We start from the raw sequence: 15,391 nt of genomic DNA, 5'->3' as shown, positions 1-15,391 counted from the left end.
GTCTATATAAATATCCATAAATTTAAAGAGAAGGTAGTCAAGTGTACAGCAGTCATAGTACGGAATCATGGCCGCATTTGGACTATGCGTTCACTTTTTCACCACTGACCTCGCATTATATCACTTGCATTATACCCATATCTATAAATTCTGTGGCAGGTGACCTATATCCCTTAAAAACCACGCTAATGGTTGCTCACATAGTGCCATATAGAGATATTTGGCTTTTTACGTAATTGAATGATACGGAAAACACTGCCATCGTTGCGCTCTTTCGTGCAAATATATTTCTTCGTAGAAATTATTAATACACATTATAATATAATTGTTAATGAGGCGTGGTAGCCTAGGTCGGCTACTTATCAGAGGCGGCCGGGTCCTCGAATACCAGGTGATGCCTTTGGACTACCTCCCTCAAGATTCCAATCATTGTGATTTTATGAGCCCTAGAACTTCGTGAGAAACCTAGTGTTGCAGGAAAAAATACGTCTCCCCACCTTACCCTTAGTTTGTGAAGTTCACGCGTTTTAAGGCTAATGTAGTTCATAGTTCAGGGCGAGCTCTACCCTCACTTATCGAAACCAACCTTCGGGTTCTTTACTGTTGGTGGTGCTGGTTAGATAAAACAACTGCTTGTTTTGGGAAAAATATTGCTTCTTCCATGCTACAAGAAGTGTGTGATTCTTTGATATGAGCATAGTAATAACAGATTTAGCTTTAAATGCTCCACAATCGAGACTGAGGAGAATGGAATTCCAGCAATGAGCTTAGTAATAGCTTCTCAGTTCCGTAAATCCAACGGCTTACCTCTTGGGTGTCCTTTGCATGAGTAGATAGGAATTGTTTGTCGTAATAATTCACTTCAAAGTGCTCAGGTTATCAACCTGCCTGTTCCATTCTCACATCTTACCGCACATTTTCTTTAAAAAACATTGTTCGATCGGATGAGGGTCTAGTTGGAAAGTTCATTCTTCCTTATCTTTTCCCGATAGCCCTTCAAACCATTTCCTTCCCACGAGCCCTTTTTATTATCCCACGGCCTCACATTTTTACCACATCGAACTCGTATCGCTATTCGTCTCTTGGTTCAATCTTTCCCGTTGAATATTCCCGATTCTTTCTCGCCCCGTAGAGCCCAATTACCCTCTTCCATGGTTTCCGCCCATTCTGTTAACTCCATTGAAAGGACCTTGCATCACATTGCTCGGGCTGCATTCATGCACCGTCGTCGTGACTGCCCTCTTTCACGCCGCTCCGCTTCCGTCGGCTCCCATATGCGTGCCGCACCGCCGCCCGGAATTCGGCCCATCGCGACCCCTTCCATTCGACTCCCGTTATTTTATCTGTGCCGCTGATCCAACGCCACCCCATTCCACATTTCCCGATTTTATACACCGATGGCTTGTTGTGATACTTCTTGCTTATACTTCCTCCGCCATCTCTTCCCCTTTCCAACGTCCCATAGTCATCCTCTTATTCTTTCCACAGCCTCAAGTTAATCTCCTTGGGTTGAAATGAATATTTCGCCTGCTTGTTGTTGGAAAATGGATGGTTATTTGGTTCGTGTCATTTTCAATTCGGTATGACTGAGCATACTAACACCTGAATTTATGCCAGACTCTGAGAACTTGACGAACTTGGAATGGAGAACATATCGATTGTTTTGGTCCGTAAAACCTGGTAAAATGAATAAATTTCAGCGCGTGCGTTGCAACTATGTCCATGATTATTTTATTTTCTAGCTTATCGTTCGTTATTCATTCGTACGTGCTGCCACTGTTGCTCTCGTTTTTCTCTTCCCACTTCTATCTCTGGTTCCATCCGTAGCCCCCGTCATCTTTTCTCAGTTCTTCCTTTCAAATTCCCTCCGTTAGGCTTCTCCTTATTCCTCGCCCAATGTATCGTCTTCCATATCGCAGGCCCCCTTTTATGCCCTTAACCTTCCTCGCCCTCCATTTTCCCGTCCCTTCTGCCTGCCATGCTTCCTCATTAGGGAGGCGCGCCAATACCCCTTTCCTTCCCCTCCCTCTTTCAGCACTCACCTCAGCGATCTTCATCTCTCGTTTCCTCCTGTTAACAGCTCTCCATCATTTTCCATTGTCCTAAGCCCATCTCGCATCCTAAGAGAAAATCATCAACATTCTGATCATACCCTATTCAATTTAATTCCATAAATGGAATATTCCATTATCATCTTGGCGTTTAGAAGTTTTTAGGGCAGCAATCTTAAGCAATTCCATGCAGGCCACCAGAACAACTCATTGTGGTGGGTTAGCTTGATTGTCTACCTACCCCATGTCAATGTTATGTGGGCTATTGATTTCCGTCCCTCTTACCAATTCCTACGTGTTGAGGAAATTGCAGCAGTTGTGGAAATTGATGTCTGTTGTGTGAAAGGAATTGGTCTGTCGGAATATTGTGTGCCACAGTGGCTGAAGATAACTGGGATAATTATGTTTATTCGATTAATTACCTTTTCATTTAAAACATGTATGATTCTTCAAAACGTAACAAAATGTGTGACCATTGAAAACTATTTTGCCGTATTTTGTGCTATCTCATAAACTTTCTAGTTTGTTGGTTGTCATATCTTTTGACATTGCATTTGTAGGAATTTCATCTCTTCCAATATCAAGTACTTTCTGTCGTCATACTGAAAGTATTTTTGTCTTTCAGTATCAATGAGTTCTTTTCCTTTTACGTTTATTTTTCAAAGTTTTATGAACAGCTTTGCTATATCTTCTCTTTAGTCAAAGCTTTACTTCCTCCCCTCTTTTGTAATACTCAGGAGGAAGTACATAATCCTGAAATATGTTTATAATTGAATTGAAAACTGCGATAAGAGTTTTTGCCCTGTTACTGTTCAATGTGACACAGCCATCTATTGTTGGATATGATTCTCTGGATTTCATATTTATTGGCGTTTTTTTGTTGAAAAATGCAGCATAAATCATCGCTCAACTTATTGTTTGGGGAAATGCGGGTATGTTAGTTTCCACACTAACCAAACCTTGATACCGCTCGTATTGACGGTAAAACTTGAAACTTTTTTGACCTGATCACTTTGCGGATTCAGTAATTCAAAAGCTGATTTTTTTCCAGTAGTCAATTCTCTCATTGTTTATGCATGAAAGCAACAAATCGGTACTCACAGAGGGCCCGACCTCAGTCCAGCCGAGATGTTGGAGTTTCCATGAAGAAAATCCTTCTCTCTGCTTTATTTAGTACTTATTGATTTTTGGCTTCGACCCCCACGTGTGGTTCAAGATCACCCCCACCTTCGGACTTCGAGACCCTGATTTATCCTTGGGAGATATGACTAATATTTAATGTCATGTATTTGAATCATTAGGCGGGTGGTGAAAAAGACTTTTCAGAAAAAACCAGGAGGAGGTAAAAATGATACCACTTCTCCATTTTGCATATCAGCTGACTTTAAACTTACTATTTGTTGTTTAATATCGATTTATTTATGATAATTTTTTATGAAATTCGTTTGATATTTTTGAAGCTGACACCTCTGTTCCCATTGCGTCCTTTTTCAGAAAAAGTTCTATGTTAGAGTTTTTAGTTTTTGTCTAAGGTTTCGCCTTTATGGTAGTATGTTTCCACTGTATTCACTATATAAGAGCCTTTGCACCAAACCCCCAAATGTCTTGAAAAGTACATAGCGTTGTTTTGCATTCTGTTTTCCGTAAACTGAGTCTTGTGGTGCACGTTCAATTTCACCAGCTACAAACAATGGTCAAGCTTCCTTATTCGAGTCACGTCCAGGGCAAGGCGATAATCGAATATCGACTTGTTGCAGGTACTAGTTTTGACAGCGTTCTCCTCCGTTGAAGGGTGAAAAGACCAACGGAGAGTAGTAGTGGCATTCGATTTTTTATCTGCTAAATTGGGAAGCTGTTTGTGTTCTTTACGGTAAGTGTATGCCATAGTCGCTATGATATGCTAATTTCGGTGGGAGCTGAAAAATATGATTATAGAACGGCATAAAATGTATATGTTAGCCTAGTGCGAATCGTGCCATAAATTACGTTTCACGGAGCCTGTCAATCCCGAGAGTTTCGCCGAGTCTGGTCAATCTTCTCACCTGTCAAACCTTAACCTCGTGAGTACAACTATTACTTTCTCCTTAGGTAATTGTTCTATGATATGTTCTATGATTATGTAAACCTTGATATTCGGATGTTAGGAATAATTATCCTTCATCCAAACTCTTTCCAGGTGAAGGTTTCCTGTCTTATTTCAAATCAATTCATGAAAAAGGGATGGTTTTTTTTCAGAGAGACACTTGGCTGTGATATAAGTAGTATCATATCGGATTCCTCACATAATAGTTCGGGCTAAGCTGTCGTGGTTTATATATTAGATGAGTGCACCTAAACCAAGATCGTTTGGAAACATTTTTACCGACTGGAACCAACTGATTATAGTCCAGCGGATTTAGGAAAATTGATTCGTTAATGAGGCTCTTGTTGCTTTTAAAGCGGCGGGGATCTTATTTTTGCCAGTCATCTCTACATTCCAAGAAGATGCATACATGCGCGTTAATTTCGAAGGCCGAAACAATAAGAACTAGTCAAAATGAGAAGAAACATGTACTCGTATCCAGTTTCATAAGGTTCTGATTATATCATAGTAAATTGTTTCAGTAGTCTTAACTGTATGAGAAAGAATTAGCAAATACTCGCCATACTCAATTCTTTTAATCATTGTTAGTTAGAATGAATTGTCAATTCTTTCTGTTTCAATTTTCTTCGATTTTCAATCCTTTAAAACTTCATACTCGTAGTTAAACCAATTCCACTATATAAGAGAAATTTAGAAGAGCTCCCATCCGAGGGTATACATACGAGGGCGATTCAATAAGTACCCGTGTTAGAAATGAAGAAACCATTTTTTCAAAAACATTTTTTATTTTTCAACATAGTCCCCTTTTAGAAAGATACACTTCTCCAAACGTTCCGGCCATTTTTTTAACCCTTCCAAAAAATAGGATTTGTCGAACTCTCCAAAATACGCCTCTGTCTCGGGGATAACTTCCTCGTTTGAGCTAATTTTTTTTCCCGCGAGCCATTTCTTCATGTTAGGGAATAAGAAAAAGTCGCAGGGAGCCAGATCGGGTGAATACGGGGGGTGCGGCAGCAATTCATAGCGTAGTTTAACATGCAGTTCATGAGTTAACAGCCGGATCAGCTTGTTGTCCAACGTGAGCAATCGCGGCACCCATCAGGCCGACAATTTTTTCATCGCCAACTTATCATGTAAAATATTAATTGCCGTTCCGGTCGACACACCCACGACCTCTTCTACTTCGCGCACTTTCGTTCGTCGATCAGGGAGAATCATGGCGTGGACTTTTTGAATGAATTCCTCGGTAACCACGTCTGCCGGGCGTCCTGGTCGCTCCTCATCAAAAACAGATGTTCGCCCACGTTTAAATTCGTTGAACTCAACAATATCTAACTGTGGTCATAGATGGCGAAGTGTCCTCATTAACAGCATCCAACTTTGCTTTTATCACCTCCAATTTCTTCCCATCCAAAAACAAAAAGCGAATTACCGAACGATACTGCTCTTTTTCCATCTTAGCGAAAATCACGAACCACGTCTTACTCGAATGGCTGCCAAATCCAAACTAACCTTTAAATCAGTCTGTAATTTGTTTCGCCGTCGTTTGATAGCTGGCAGCACACGATGATGACATAAAATTCCCTCAGGAACGCCCTTTGTCGTCAAACACGGGTACTTATTGAACCGCCCTCGTATATATGATAAGAATATAGTTCTTTAGGGATATAAATTACTCTTATTGAATACATGGACAAATATGCTTAATATTTAAATCCTAAGACTTTGGATTGAAGGAAGTAACTGGTTGTTCCTCTTGAAAACCACAGTATTCAACCAGAAGATTGAAGGATTTCAGGTTTTCCCAGCGTATGGTATTCAAGAAGATTGTTTTCCATTTTAATCAAACTTTAACCGTGAAAAAGTTATTTCGAATTGGTTTTTGCATAGCAATGCTTCATTGCGATTAAAAAAAATTAAATGTCATTCTAGAAATTTTTCGTAAGGAAATATTAGCATATTCCTGATCGAGCTCGTTTCACGTAGTAATTTGTACTTAGTGAAGTATTTGAAATCGTATGCGTCAAAATTATCCTTTATACACTCAAAATATGTGCCAAGAAACTTAGTTAAGAACAAGTACTTCTTTTATTGATCAATTTGAACATGGTTTACATTTCATTGCAATTGTTTTATGCGGATTTCCATTATTTGTTAATCGAAATTAATCGCCAATAACTCAGAATTCGTCTAATGTGAAGAAACATCGTTAAAAATAGTTTGTTTGAAGTATTCTTTTGTTTATTGATTACCTCATCCAGTACATACAACGATTCTGCAGTAAATCACATTTGTAGTAGTCTAAATAATATTCAGCTGTTATATTGTATTTCCCCTTTCAATGCACTGAAAACTTGTTACTTAAGTTTGTTATATTAATTTGGATATATATTTTGTCGGTCATAGTAGGCAAGCAAATAAATTAATTGGTTGTCGTAAGGATTGGACCAAGATTTTGGTGAGATAAGTTTGTGCTTATTTTTTCTTTAACTTTTTAACATTGTTTAGAACATGAGTTCAGAACACCCTTTTATTTCCCTCTTTAATAGCCACTACGTTTTTATTGACTAGCTTGATAGAGTTTTACATGATGTGGCGAATTATTGATCCAAATACCTATATGATGTGAATCGTATACACTGATTTCATCGGTCTTTTTACCGTTTTTTTCTGATTTCATTGGTGTTTTTTACCACCTTTTGTTACTTAAAAAACTAGTGAACAGCCACACACACAATTCACATCACAAGCCTTTGCTTGCTCTTGGGCTCGGAAAGTACGAGACGCCCACCACGATCATCACCAAGGACTTTTTTTTAACACTTTATCGACCGTACCTAAACAAGGAACGGTTTCTGCATTACTTCTTTCTTCGAGGGAAAATGGCGAAATCATTGAATGAAAAGTGCGACATGTTTTTTGAAAAAGTCGAATAGTAATACATGTATATTTTTCACTTTTAAGTTCTTCAGACAGTGCTTTGAATTCATTTCTTGTATGTCATGACGATGAAGTGAAGCCTCATAATATTTTATAACTAAAATAGTATGCTCGACCTTAAACCCATTAATGAATTGACGTGAAGCTTGTTATTTACTTGACAGATGTGGCCATTAGGCGCTTGAAGCTGTACATATTCCTAGTTTCCTATTTTCATTCCTAAGTTTATGACGAAGTTCAATACACAGCAGATAGCATCTCTGTTATAATCGTTCACGCCAATATCCGTAAGACTTCAGCTGCCCTATGTGTTAAGTAAAGTTGGTTGGTAATTGTGATCTAAATATTTATGATAATCAATGGGCAGAGATAAATTTAACGGTTCCATGCGCCATCTAGTGGTAGTTCATAACATCCTTTATGAATCAATGCTCATTATTATTATTGGTTCTCTACCGTTTTAGGCAGGTTTTACATGGACACAGCTTATACAACGATGCATTTCCTTGCCTCTCCTATCAAAACACAACCTTATATCTGAGACTACAGTTAAACCCTTTTTCAATTTCGCATGCTTCTTTCCTCTCTTCATTCCGTTCATCGTCCCTATCCTGTTCCTATCCCTTCCTCTTTTGCCTAACATTCTTCCCTCTGTTTAAGTCTTCAACATTTCATCGCCACTGAAAACGCTCCGGATCCATCTTTCTTGTCTCCTTTGGTTTGTACCAACAATTCCTTCTCTTCCCCTATCATGCGTAGCACTTCCTCGTTTGTTTTCATTTCTGTACATTTCACCTTTTCCATCCTTCTCCACTCCCTCATTTGAAAAGCCTTCGATGTACACCTATTATATTGCTCCAATGACTATGTTTCCGCGACGTTCAAAACCACGCTCCATATCAAAGTTTTGATAAGTCGTTTCCTATTGTCCTAACCCAAGGCTCCTGTCATCAATTCCCTCATTGTGAAAGCTTCTTTGCGTAACGCAATTCTTCTTTTATGTATCCACTAATTTGGCCATTTTGGTCCAAAACACTTCCGATGTTGGTAAACTACCTGCTCCAGCTAATGTTCTACCTGATCTATTTTCTGAACTCCTATGTTAATATTTAACTTAGCTTTCCCCCTTCTCGAAAGCCGTATAATCTTTGTTTTTTTACTTTGTTTTTAATCCCATTCCTATCTCCCTGATTTTTTGTTGCATTCTGCAATGTTTGCAGCCCCTAATACTCATTTTTTTACTCGTTTATTTTTTAAGTACTTGTATTATATTTTAAGCATATCATGCCTCATAAGAGCTTTCTTGGATTGTGCTTGCTTGGCTCTGTTGACACATAATTTATTTAGTATAAATAATACACGACGTTGTGTTGGATGCACGATATTTTTAACATAACCAATATTATTATTCTCATTTATAATAGTTAGCGAAAATTTTAGATTCTTGGATATAACGCATTCATTAAATATGTAAATGTTGGGCATTGCAATTTATTTAGATGTTTCATCTCATTATAATGAGTCGTTACCGAATAAATTTGAAGGCTGAAAAAGTAAATGGACTCAAAATTATGTGTCACCTCATTGTGTTCATTAATATGCATTAGTCCCATGTTTTCGTAATCATGGCATATAGGTTCACTGTTCCCAATGGATTAACTTGTGTGCTGCTTTTATTATTCATTGGGTTATCGACGTGATTTTTTCCTATAGGTATTGCGGTCAAAGAATATTATTCACAGAGGTGAATCAGGAAATTAAAACATTAATTCCACCACGCTTTTGAGCATGCTTCCGTTCTCATCGTTAATCAAGCAGTATTTAATATTGAAATCTCGCATGTCTAATGGAGGGACGTTATTTTTTGGACGACATGAAACCGGCCTTAGGTTGAAATATTGGAGGAGATAAAAAGAGTAGAGGTAACACCTTTCAATCTTAGTAATCTCATGCTGGTGAGAGTTAATCATGAAAGGAGAGTAAAACTTGTTCGTTCCTTTCATGCTATTCAAAATTTTTCAGACACTTGGTACATGCTATCATTGTGTATTTTGCCTTTTTTTAGCAAGAATATTCAACTTTTTGATAATAAAGGACATTTTTAATTGACTGCAGCTAAGTTGACTGATTAATTATAAACCATTGAGTCGATGCCTCTTGCCTGGTGCTGTTCCATTTCATCCCGCGAATCAAGGTGTACCATATTAAATGTGCCCTGTTTTCTCATACCGTCATTTTTGTGATAATATTGCGGTGGATTCCATCCATTCAGTTCTTTTTATTCTAATATTTTCCATAATTTACAAAGGTAGTGCACTAGTAGGCTTTACAGAGGGTAGGTGATACCTTAAAGTAACTTTAAAAAAAATTCTAGAGCAGTTTGTGATGCACGTCTAATTGTACATAAAGTTAATGTTCCAGTAAAATATTTCAGACAAATGCCATGAAGTGAAAATTAAATGTTAGTAAACTAATGGGAAGTTATTATTAATACAGTATATTATATAGTATTGTAGTATGAGACTCTGATTATAAGTGTATCATTATATTGAAATGTGTGTAGGGTAATTATAGAAATAATGTTTTATGTTGTCAATATGTAAAACTATTACGAATGGCAGTTCCTCAGTTACGCAGGTTATCACAATTGTACGAAAATTAAAGTAAGAAAAATATCCTGATTCAATTGTCTTCCATTTAATTAATAAGATCTTCGTTTACTAATGCATATTGAAAATGTGCACCGACTGTATAGTTTTATCAGCCAATTCATAGTATGGTCCTATGTGTTACGGGTGTGCTGACCAAACCCTTTTAATGGCTGGGTTGTGTTGAAATTTAAAATATCTTGTGCCATAATAACCAATACATTTTGATAAAGAGAATATGATAAGTAAATTCTGACCTTAAGAGGGTTGATTCTAAAACCCGGGCTCTCTAGCGTGAGACCCTCCGCTATCTCTACTGAAATAGTAAATCCGTCTCAGGCTGCGTAGATGAAACTTGCTGAATTTGTTGCGAATTTGGAATTTGCGTAGTTATGATTTCAACGTTATGGCTGAAGTGGTTTTGAGGGTAAGACATTGAAAGTCAATAATTAATAAATTCCCAATCGGGAAATGAATATTGCAACGAAGACGGAGCTATCAATAATTACAGGCCCAGAGAAATCAGGTTTCATCATCCTACATTTATTGCAATCGGTCACTCATTTATCAGTCGATTTTTATTAAATAAAGTGCTAAAAATCTTATGCACATTGTGTACCTTCATTGTGAACTGGAATGATATGCAGTACTTCCAAATTCTTCGTGTAACATAGGAGGCCACCATTAGTAGGGTTGACGCTAGGTTCCTGCTTATTGTGCCTACATTTCAACTTCCTTGATAGCAGAGAGTAATATAGGTTACTAGGCGTCAAATTGCTTTAATATTTTCTTAGAAATTTTACTGTATTTTTACTCCGGCCAAAAATGAGAAAATCGGTATGTTTATTCGTCTTAGACATGCCGTTATATAACGTTTTCATGTCTTTTCGCGTGATGAAACGAAGAATGACGTGAAATGAGCTATTTAACATTCTTCTCGCTGAAGCTCAAACGCGTTTCAGAATAATTTTTTTGGTAGTGAAGATTGTTTCATGCCTTGAAAGCGATAAGAGACTTTTTTGTTCCTCTTGCATTTCCTCTTTTTTCACGTTTCCTCTTGGAAAGAGTGATTTTAAATGGTAGTGGTTGCTTCCTACAGAAGGGAAGAGAGTAGGGGAAGGAAGTGTGTCATTGCGGCATTTCGTTGCCGGTGGCGTCAAGGACTGAAGTTGTGTGCAGGCGGATCTAAGTCCATTCCGACTTCATAGTGATGCGGCAGGCTGGAAGCAAAAGGGCTGACTTCGCGTGGCCTGGTAACACCTGTGTGCGCCCTTTTTATTCTGACCTTGTAGAACTTTTCTGACCCCTACTGATGTAATTTTTTTTATTTTTTAGTTTGTTTATTCCCGTTCGGTCTTATTTCCTAGCCTTTGTTTTTATTTAATACGTCGAAAATAAGTATAGTGGAGTGAAACCTTTTTGTTAAGGACATCTGTATTTAAAAGTGGTGCGTGACGCTGTATGTGGCCTCGTGGGGTGATATTGAAATGCCCCCTGGACTACACAAGGAATGGGGAGCGTGAACTTAATGTAATGCAATGTTGCGATTAATCCTTTGGTCGAAATTTATCTTCTTGTGAACATGTCTATTCATTTCCTTTCTTTCATTGTGATTTTAAATTACTTCGAAGAGGAAAAAATGTTCTGAGTCAGGATTCACGGAAACACGGAGTATTTAAATGTTTTAAATCATAGAATTCAGTGTACCATATAATGTTCAGCAGCAATTGTTGATGGTCGGAAAATCAAGTGCTCGCCATAGCTGATGAAACGGCTTGGGACTAAGCTACCAGGAGGTTTACTGCTGGCCCCCTTCAGCATTTTAGCAGTGCGATTGAAATAGCCGTTTTCTTTCCTTTGCCAGATGTGAATAGGCATTATCTATTCAGAAATATCCCACTTAAATGATAATCAAACTTTTAGTGGAATTTATAGGTATATTTAATAAGTGCAACCAACACTGGGTACAGTTAAGGCAAAGATTATGGGTCTAACTCTATAATATACCGTTTGAACTATACCTTATTAGTGTAGTTTTTAAATGAAAATATATTCAGATGAACTAATGTGAAGTATTGCCCTAAAATTATGTTCAAATTCCTGCAGTAGCGTGGAAGGTAAGTGTAACCGGAGTACCTTTGGATATTGGATTGGAATACCTTATTTTAAATGGCCTTTTGTCATTCGATGTCGCTTGTCTTGGATAACCCATTACGGTGCGGATTTACAAGAATTTTGGAGGTACCTAAGAGCTAATCGTACTTACTATAAAAGTAACGAAAAAGACAGCCGATACGATTTCATTCTGCTTGACGATGTGGTACATCCCAAAACGCACCTCCATAAACGTGCGTCAGGAGTTTTGCACTGTTTGCTTATTGTATTGATTTCAGTGCTTGTACTCTACCTTTTTGTCTCGTGTTTTCCAGAGCGGTTCGCCCCCGGCTTTGAGCTGGGATCCACCGGGGGTCTGAACGAGGAGGCGGCGGCGGCGGCTACCACAGTTGAGGCTGTTTGTGATAACCGCGGGGGCGTGGTCGGCGTCGAGTGGACTCCGCCCACGCCCACCCCTTCCCCGCCCACCTCCCAGGCGCCCCACATTTTGCCCCCGGCGTCAGAGGAAGCGGCGGCCAGCGTTGTCCTTAGGCGCCACACGAACTCTCGAAGGTGAGCCCCCTTTCCTCTCCACCTTAATTAGCCCCATGTTACGCACGAGCTTTCACCTCTGAACCTATAACAGAGCAAAAGGTGTGGTGCTGAGGTGCAATTTAAACTGTTATTCTGTTTCCTGAGATTATTTTAGTTTTCGCTAAACTTAACTCTGTTAATATCCATTCACTGGCTGCCAAATAGATTCCGCATATGTTTATAACTTTTTAATTATTATTTTGCTTGGGCAAAGTGGTGTGTTATTAGCGGGATTAAACGTGTACGTGTAGGTAATGATGGAACGTGATGCATTATACCTTGATGTTTCGGTTCAGCGTACTTATTCGCTTTTGCTTATTATCATTCATTTTTTACACTTTGGTATGTACTTCAATTGTACATCCGTGAAACTGATTGCGGCTTTCCCAACCATTTTCATTTATTGATAGATCTTCTTCGGAGTATTCTCTAGCATGTTACGAATCAATAGTTAAACTATTATTTCAGGTTAAAAGTAACTCATTTTGTAGCTACACTCCCTAGTTCACATTGATAAATTCAGCTGGAGGGCGAAATAAATTCTTCTTTTACAATTAATTTTTAGAACTTTTATTGGAATGGTCACGCTTAAACATGGGGAAATATTATTACCACCTTTTTCAAACTTGGATACTCGTGTTCATAACATAATATTAGGCAGTCAGACCTCAAGGCCATTGACTGGTACTAATGCAGACAGACGATTGGTATTAATCAGTTCAACTTGAAAGTCATTTATTTCTTTGAATTAATACTATCAATCTAAGTCATTATCGCATTTATAAGAGCCGTGTATAAAGAATTTTCTTTTGTCTTGTATTATTGTTTTACCTAAGACGTTTCGCCTGAACTTATTGTGTCATAAATTCAATATTGCTGAAATAATATATATTTTTTGTTATTCATCGGGTTACCCCAGTAGGTTTAATGTAAATTAAATAAATAATATAGACTTTACGTTATGGAGGACTTCAGCTATTTTGGATTTTTTAAGAAAATTTGATAGTCATTACGTGCCTAGGAATGAGATATAAGCTTCTATCTCCTGCACTTCCTTGAATTCTATTCATGACTTTTTATATCCATTAAAAATTATTTGTTTTTGCCTACCTCTTGAGTAACTTCCATCGAAGAATCAGCGTCGCACAGGATATGTACTTTTGTTTCTAGTTTACTTTATTTTTGTATTTTTATGAATTTTTAATAGTTAATCGCTAAGTGAAGTTGCTTGAGTAGTTCGAATTTTATAAATCTATTTCAGGTTTAAGGAATTTAGTAAAATGCGCGTAAAAGTAAAGGTAGCTAAATCTTGTAGAGGCATGGTGCGTGTAAAGAGCGCTGCAATGAATGCTACTTGGGCAAGTTAGGTTTTGGTCAACGAATGATTTATAATTCCCCTTTGCAACTGGATTCCAACGGTATTTATGTTCTCGTCCACTTTTAGCCACGCGTGTTTCTCGTCAGACTTGGCATCTAAACGACGCAGTTGGAATTGCTAATTGGAATTTATAAGTCCCTTGGCCATCCGATTTCCGTGTGAAGTTGATGAAATATTTCTTTCTCTGACATCCGTATGAAAGCGTGAAACAAACCGATTCCGAAGATATTTCTTTTCAAACGTGCCGAATGACCACGTAGAGCTTTGCTGAGAACGCTATGTGCAATAAATCTCCCTCGTTCACCGAGCAGATCGTGATCTGTGGCTACCAATCATACGATTGTGTTTCATAGACTCTCACCGGTGAAATGAAATTATTAGTGTTATTCCCATTTTATTCAATTTGTACGAATTATATTCAGAGAATATATGATAGTGGCTATATGTTATTCACGGCGAAGTTATGTTATTCATGATATCGTCCTGTGATTTAATTTGAGAGAATTAGTCGTCTTAGAAACTAATTTGAAGCATCTTCTGATTCTAGTTCTTGGCCACCGTTTCATGTCATGTCGTAGGTGTAGAAGACAGTACGTTGACTATTGCTGTAATCGTTTGACCATGTATTGAACCTTTCATTTATAACCCTCAATCAGTGATTTCTTGCCGTAAGTTACGTGTAGATATTTTGTGCATGATAAAGTATTTTAGGGAGAACTGGCATTTTTAATATTCTGTTCCTATTGTTTCTGATACAATGAGACTTAAATATTTCTAGAATACTATCAAGATATAAAATGGGTTCCGCGCAGAGGGGACCTTTGACTGCTGGTGTCAAGTGGACCAATATAAACGATGACTGAGATTTTTCAGATTCAACGAGTTCTCCGGCTACCATTCAGTCTTATAGTGCTGCATCGCCGCTTCATCAAGGAAGTGGGTCATGTGCCTTTGGTGCGACATATCGCGTATGTCCCCAGAGCAATCCACCCCTGAGGTTCTACGTCACTAGGCTGAACGTCATCGTCTTTGACAAATTCAAAGAACTGCGGGAGTTACTTTTGCCGCGACATTTTATTTAACGGAGTCATCCCTGATAAGCATAGAAATGCAGAAATTTCAGAGTGTAAAACGTATTCGCCTTGACCGGGACTCAAACCCGGATCTCCTCGATTTCCGGCTGAAGGCTCCAACGAGAGGACGTCTCGGTGGCCAAATGGCTACTTATTCTACGCCGGGTGCAAGTGTATTGCCTGTATATGATCTCACTTATTACGAGAATCACTTCTTTATTTATCTATACATAATTTGGAATTGTAGTATAATCTTCTTCATGTATGATATACAAAGAATTAAGACAAACAATACAATTACAGACAATTTTTATCATACTATAGTGGTGTACCTTCTTAATAGACAATACGAGTATACTTTAAAAATTTATACATGAAGTACTCATTCTGGTCCTGCTAATCCACTCAGTTCTGGCTTGACAGCAGGTGCCACGTAAACAAAAATGATAGCTTAAAGTGCTAAAATTATAAAGCTGCATATATTGTGTCAAATTTTCCTTTAAGTCCTAATCCATTCTGTATAATAGCCA

The 15,391-nt window shown here is 38.1% G+C and overlaps 1 protein-coding gene across 2 annotated transcripts in view; it reads left to right on the top strand.

The window, feature by feature from the left end:
• LOC139690930 (adenomatous polyposis coli protein-like) overlaps positions 1 to 15,391 on the top strand; it is a 342,509-nt gene that overhangs the window by 58,316 nt on the left and 268,802 nt on the right. For both annotated transcript variants that reach the window (XM_071588565.1, XM_071588564.1), the window contains exon 2: positions 12,152 to 12,389. In XM_071588565.1, coding sequence (XP_071444666.1) covers positions 12,152 to 12,389 — 238 coding nt within the window. The remainder of the gene's footprint in view (positions 1 to 12,151; positions 12,390 to 15,391) is intronic.

This window comes from Hetaerina americana, unplaced genomic scaffold (assembly GCF_022747635.1).
Source record: "Hetaerina americana unplaced genomic scaffold, ioHetAmer1.1.p SCAF_3, whole genome shotgun sequence".
In the NCBI taxonomy this organism is placed as follows: domain Eukaryota; kingdom Metazoa; phylum Arthropoda; class Insecta; order Odonata; family Calopterygidae; genus Hetaerina; species Hetaerina americana.
This window is presented reverse-complemented; position numbering and strand designations above follow the sequence as displayed.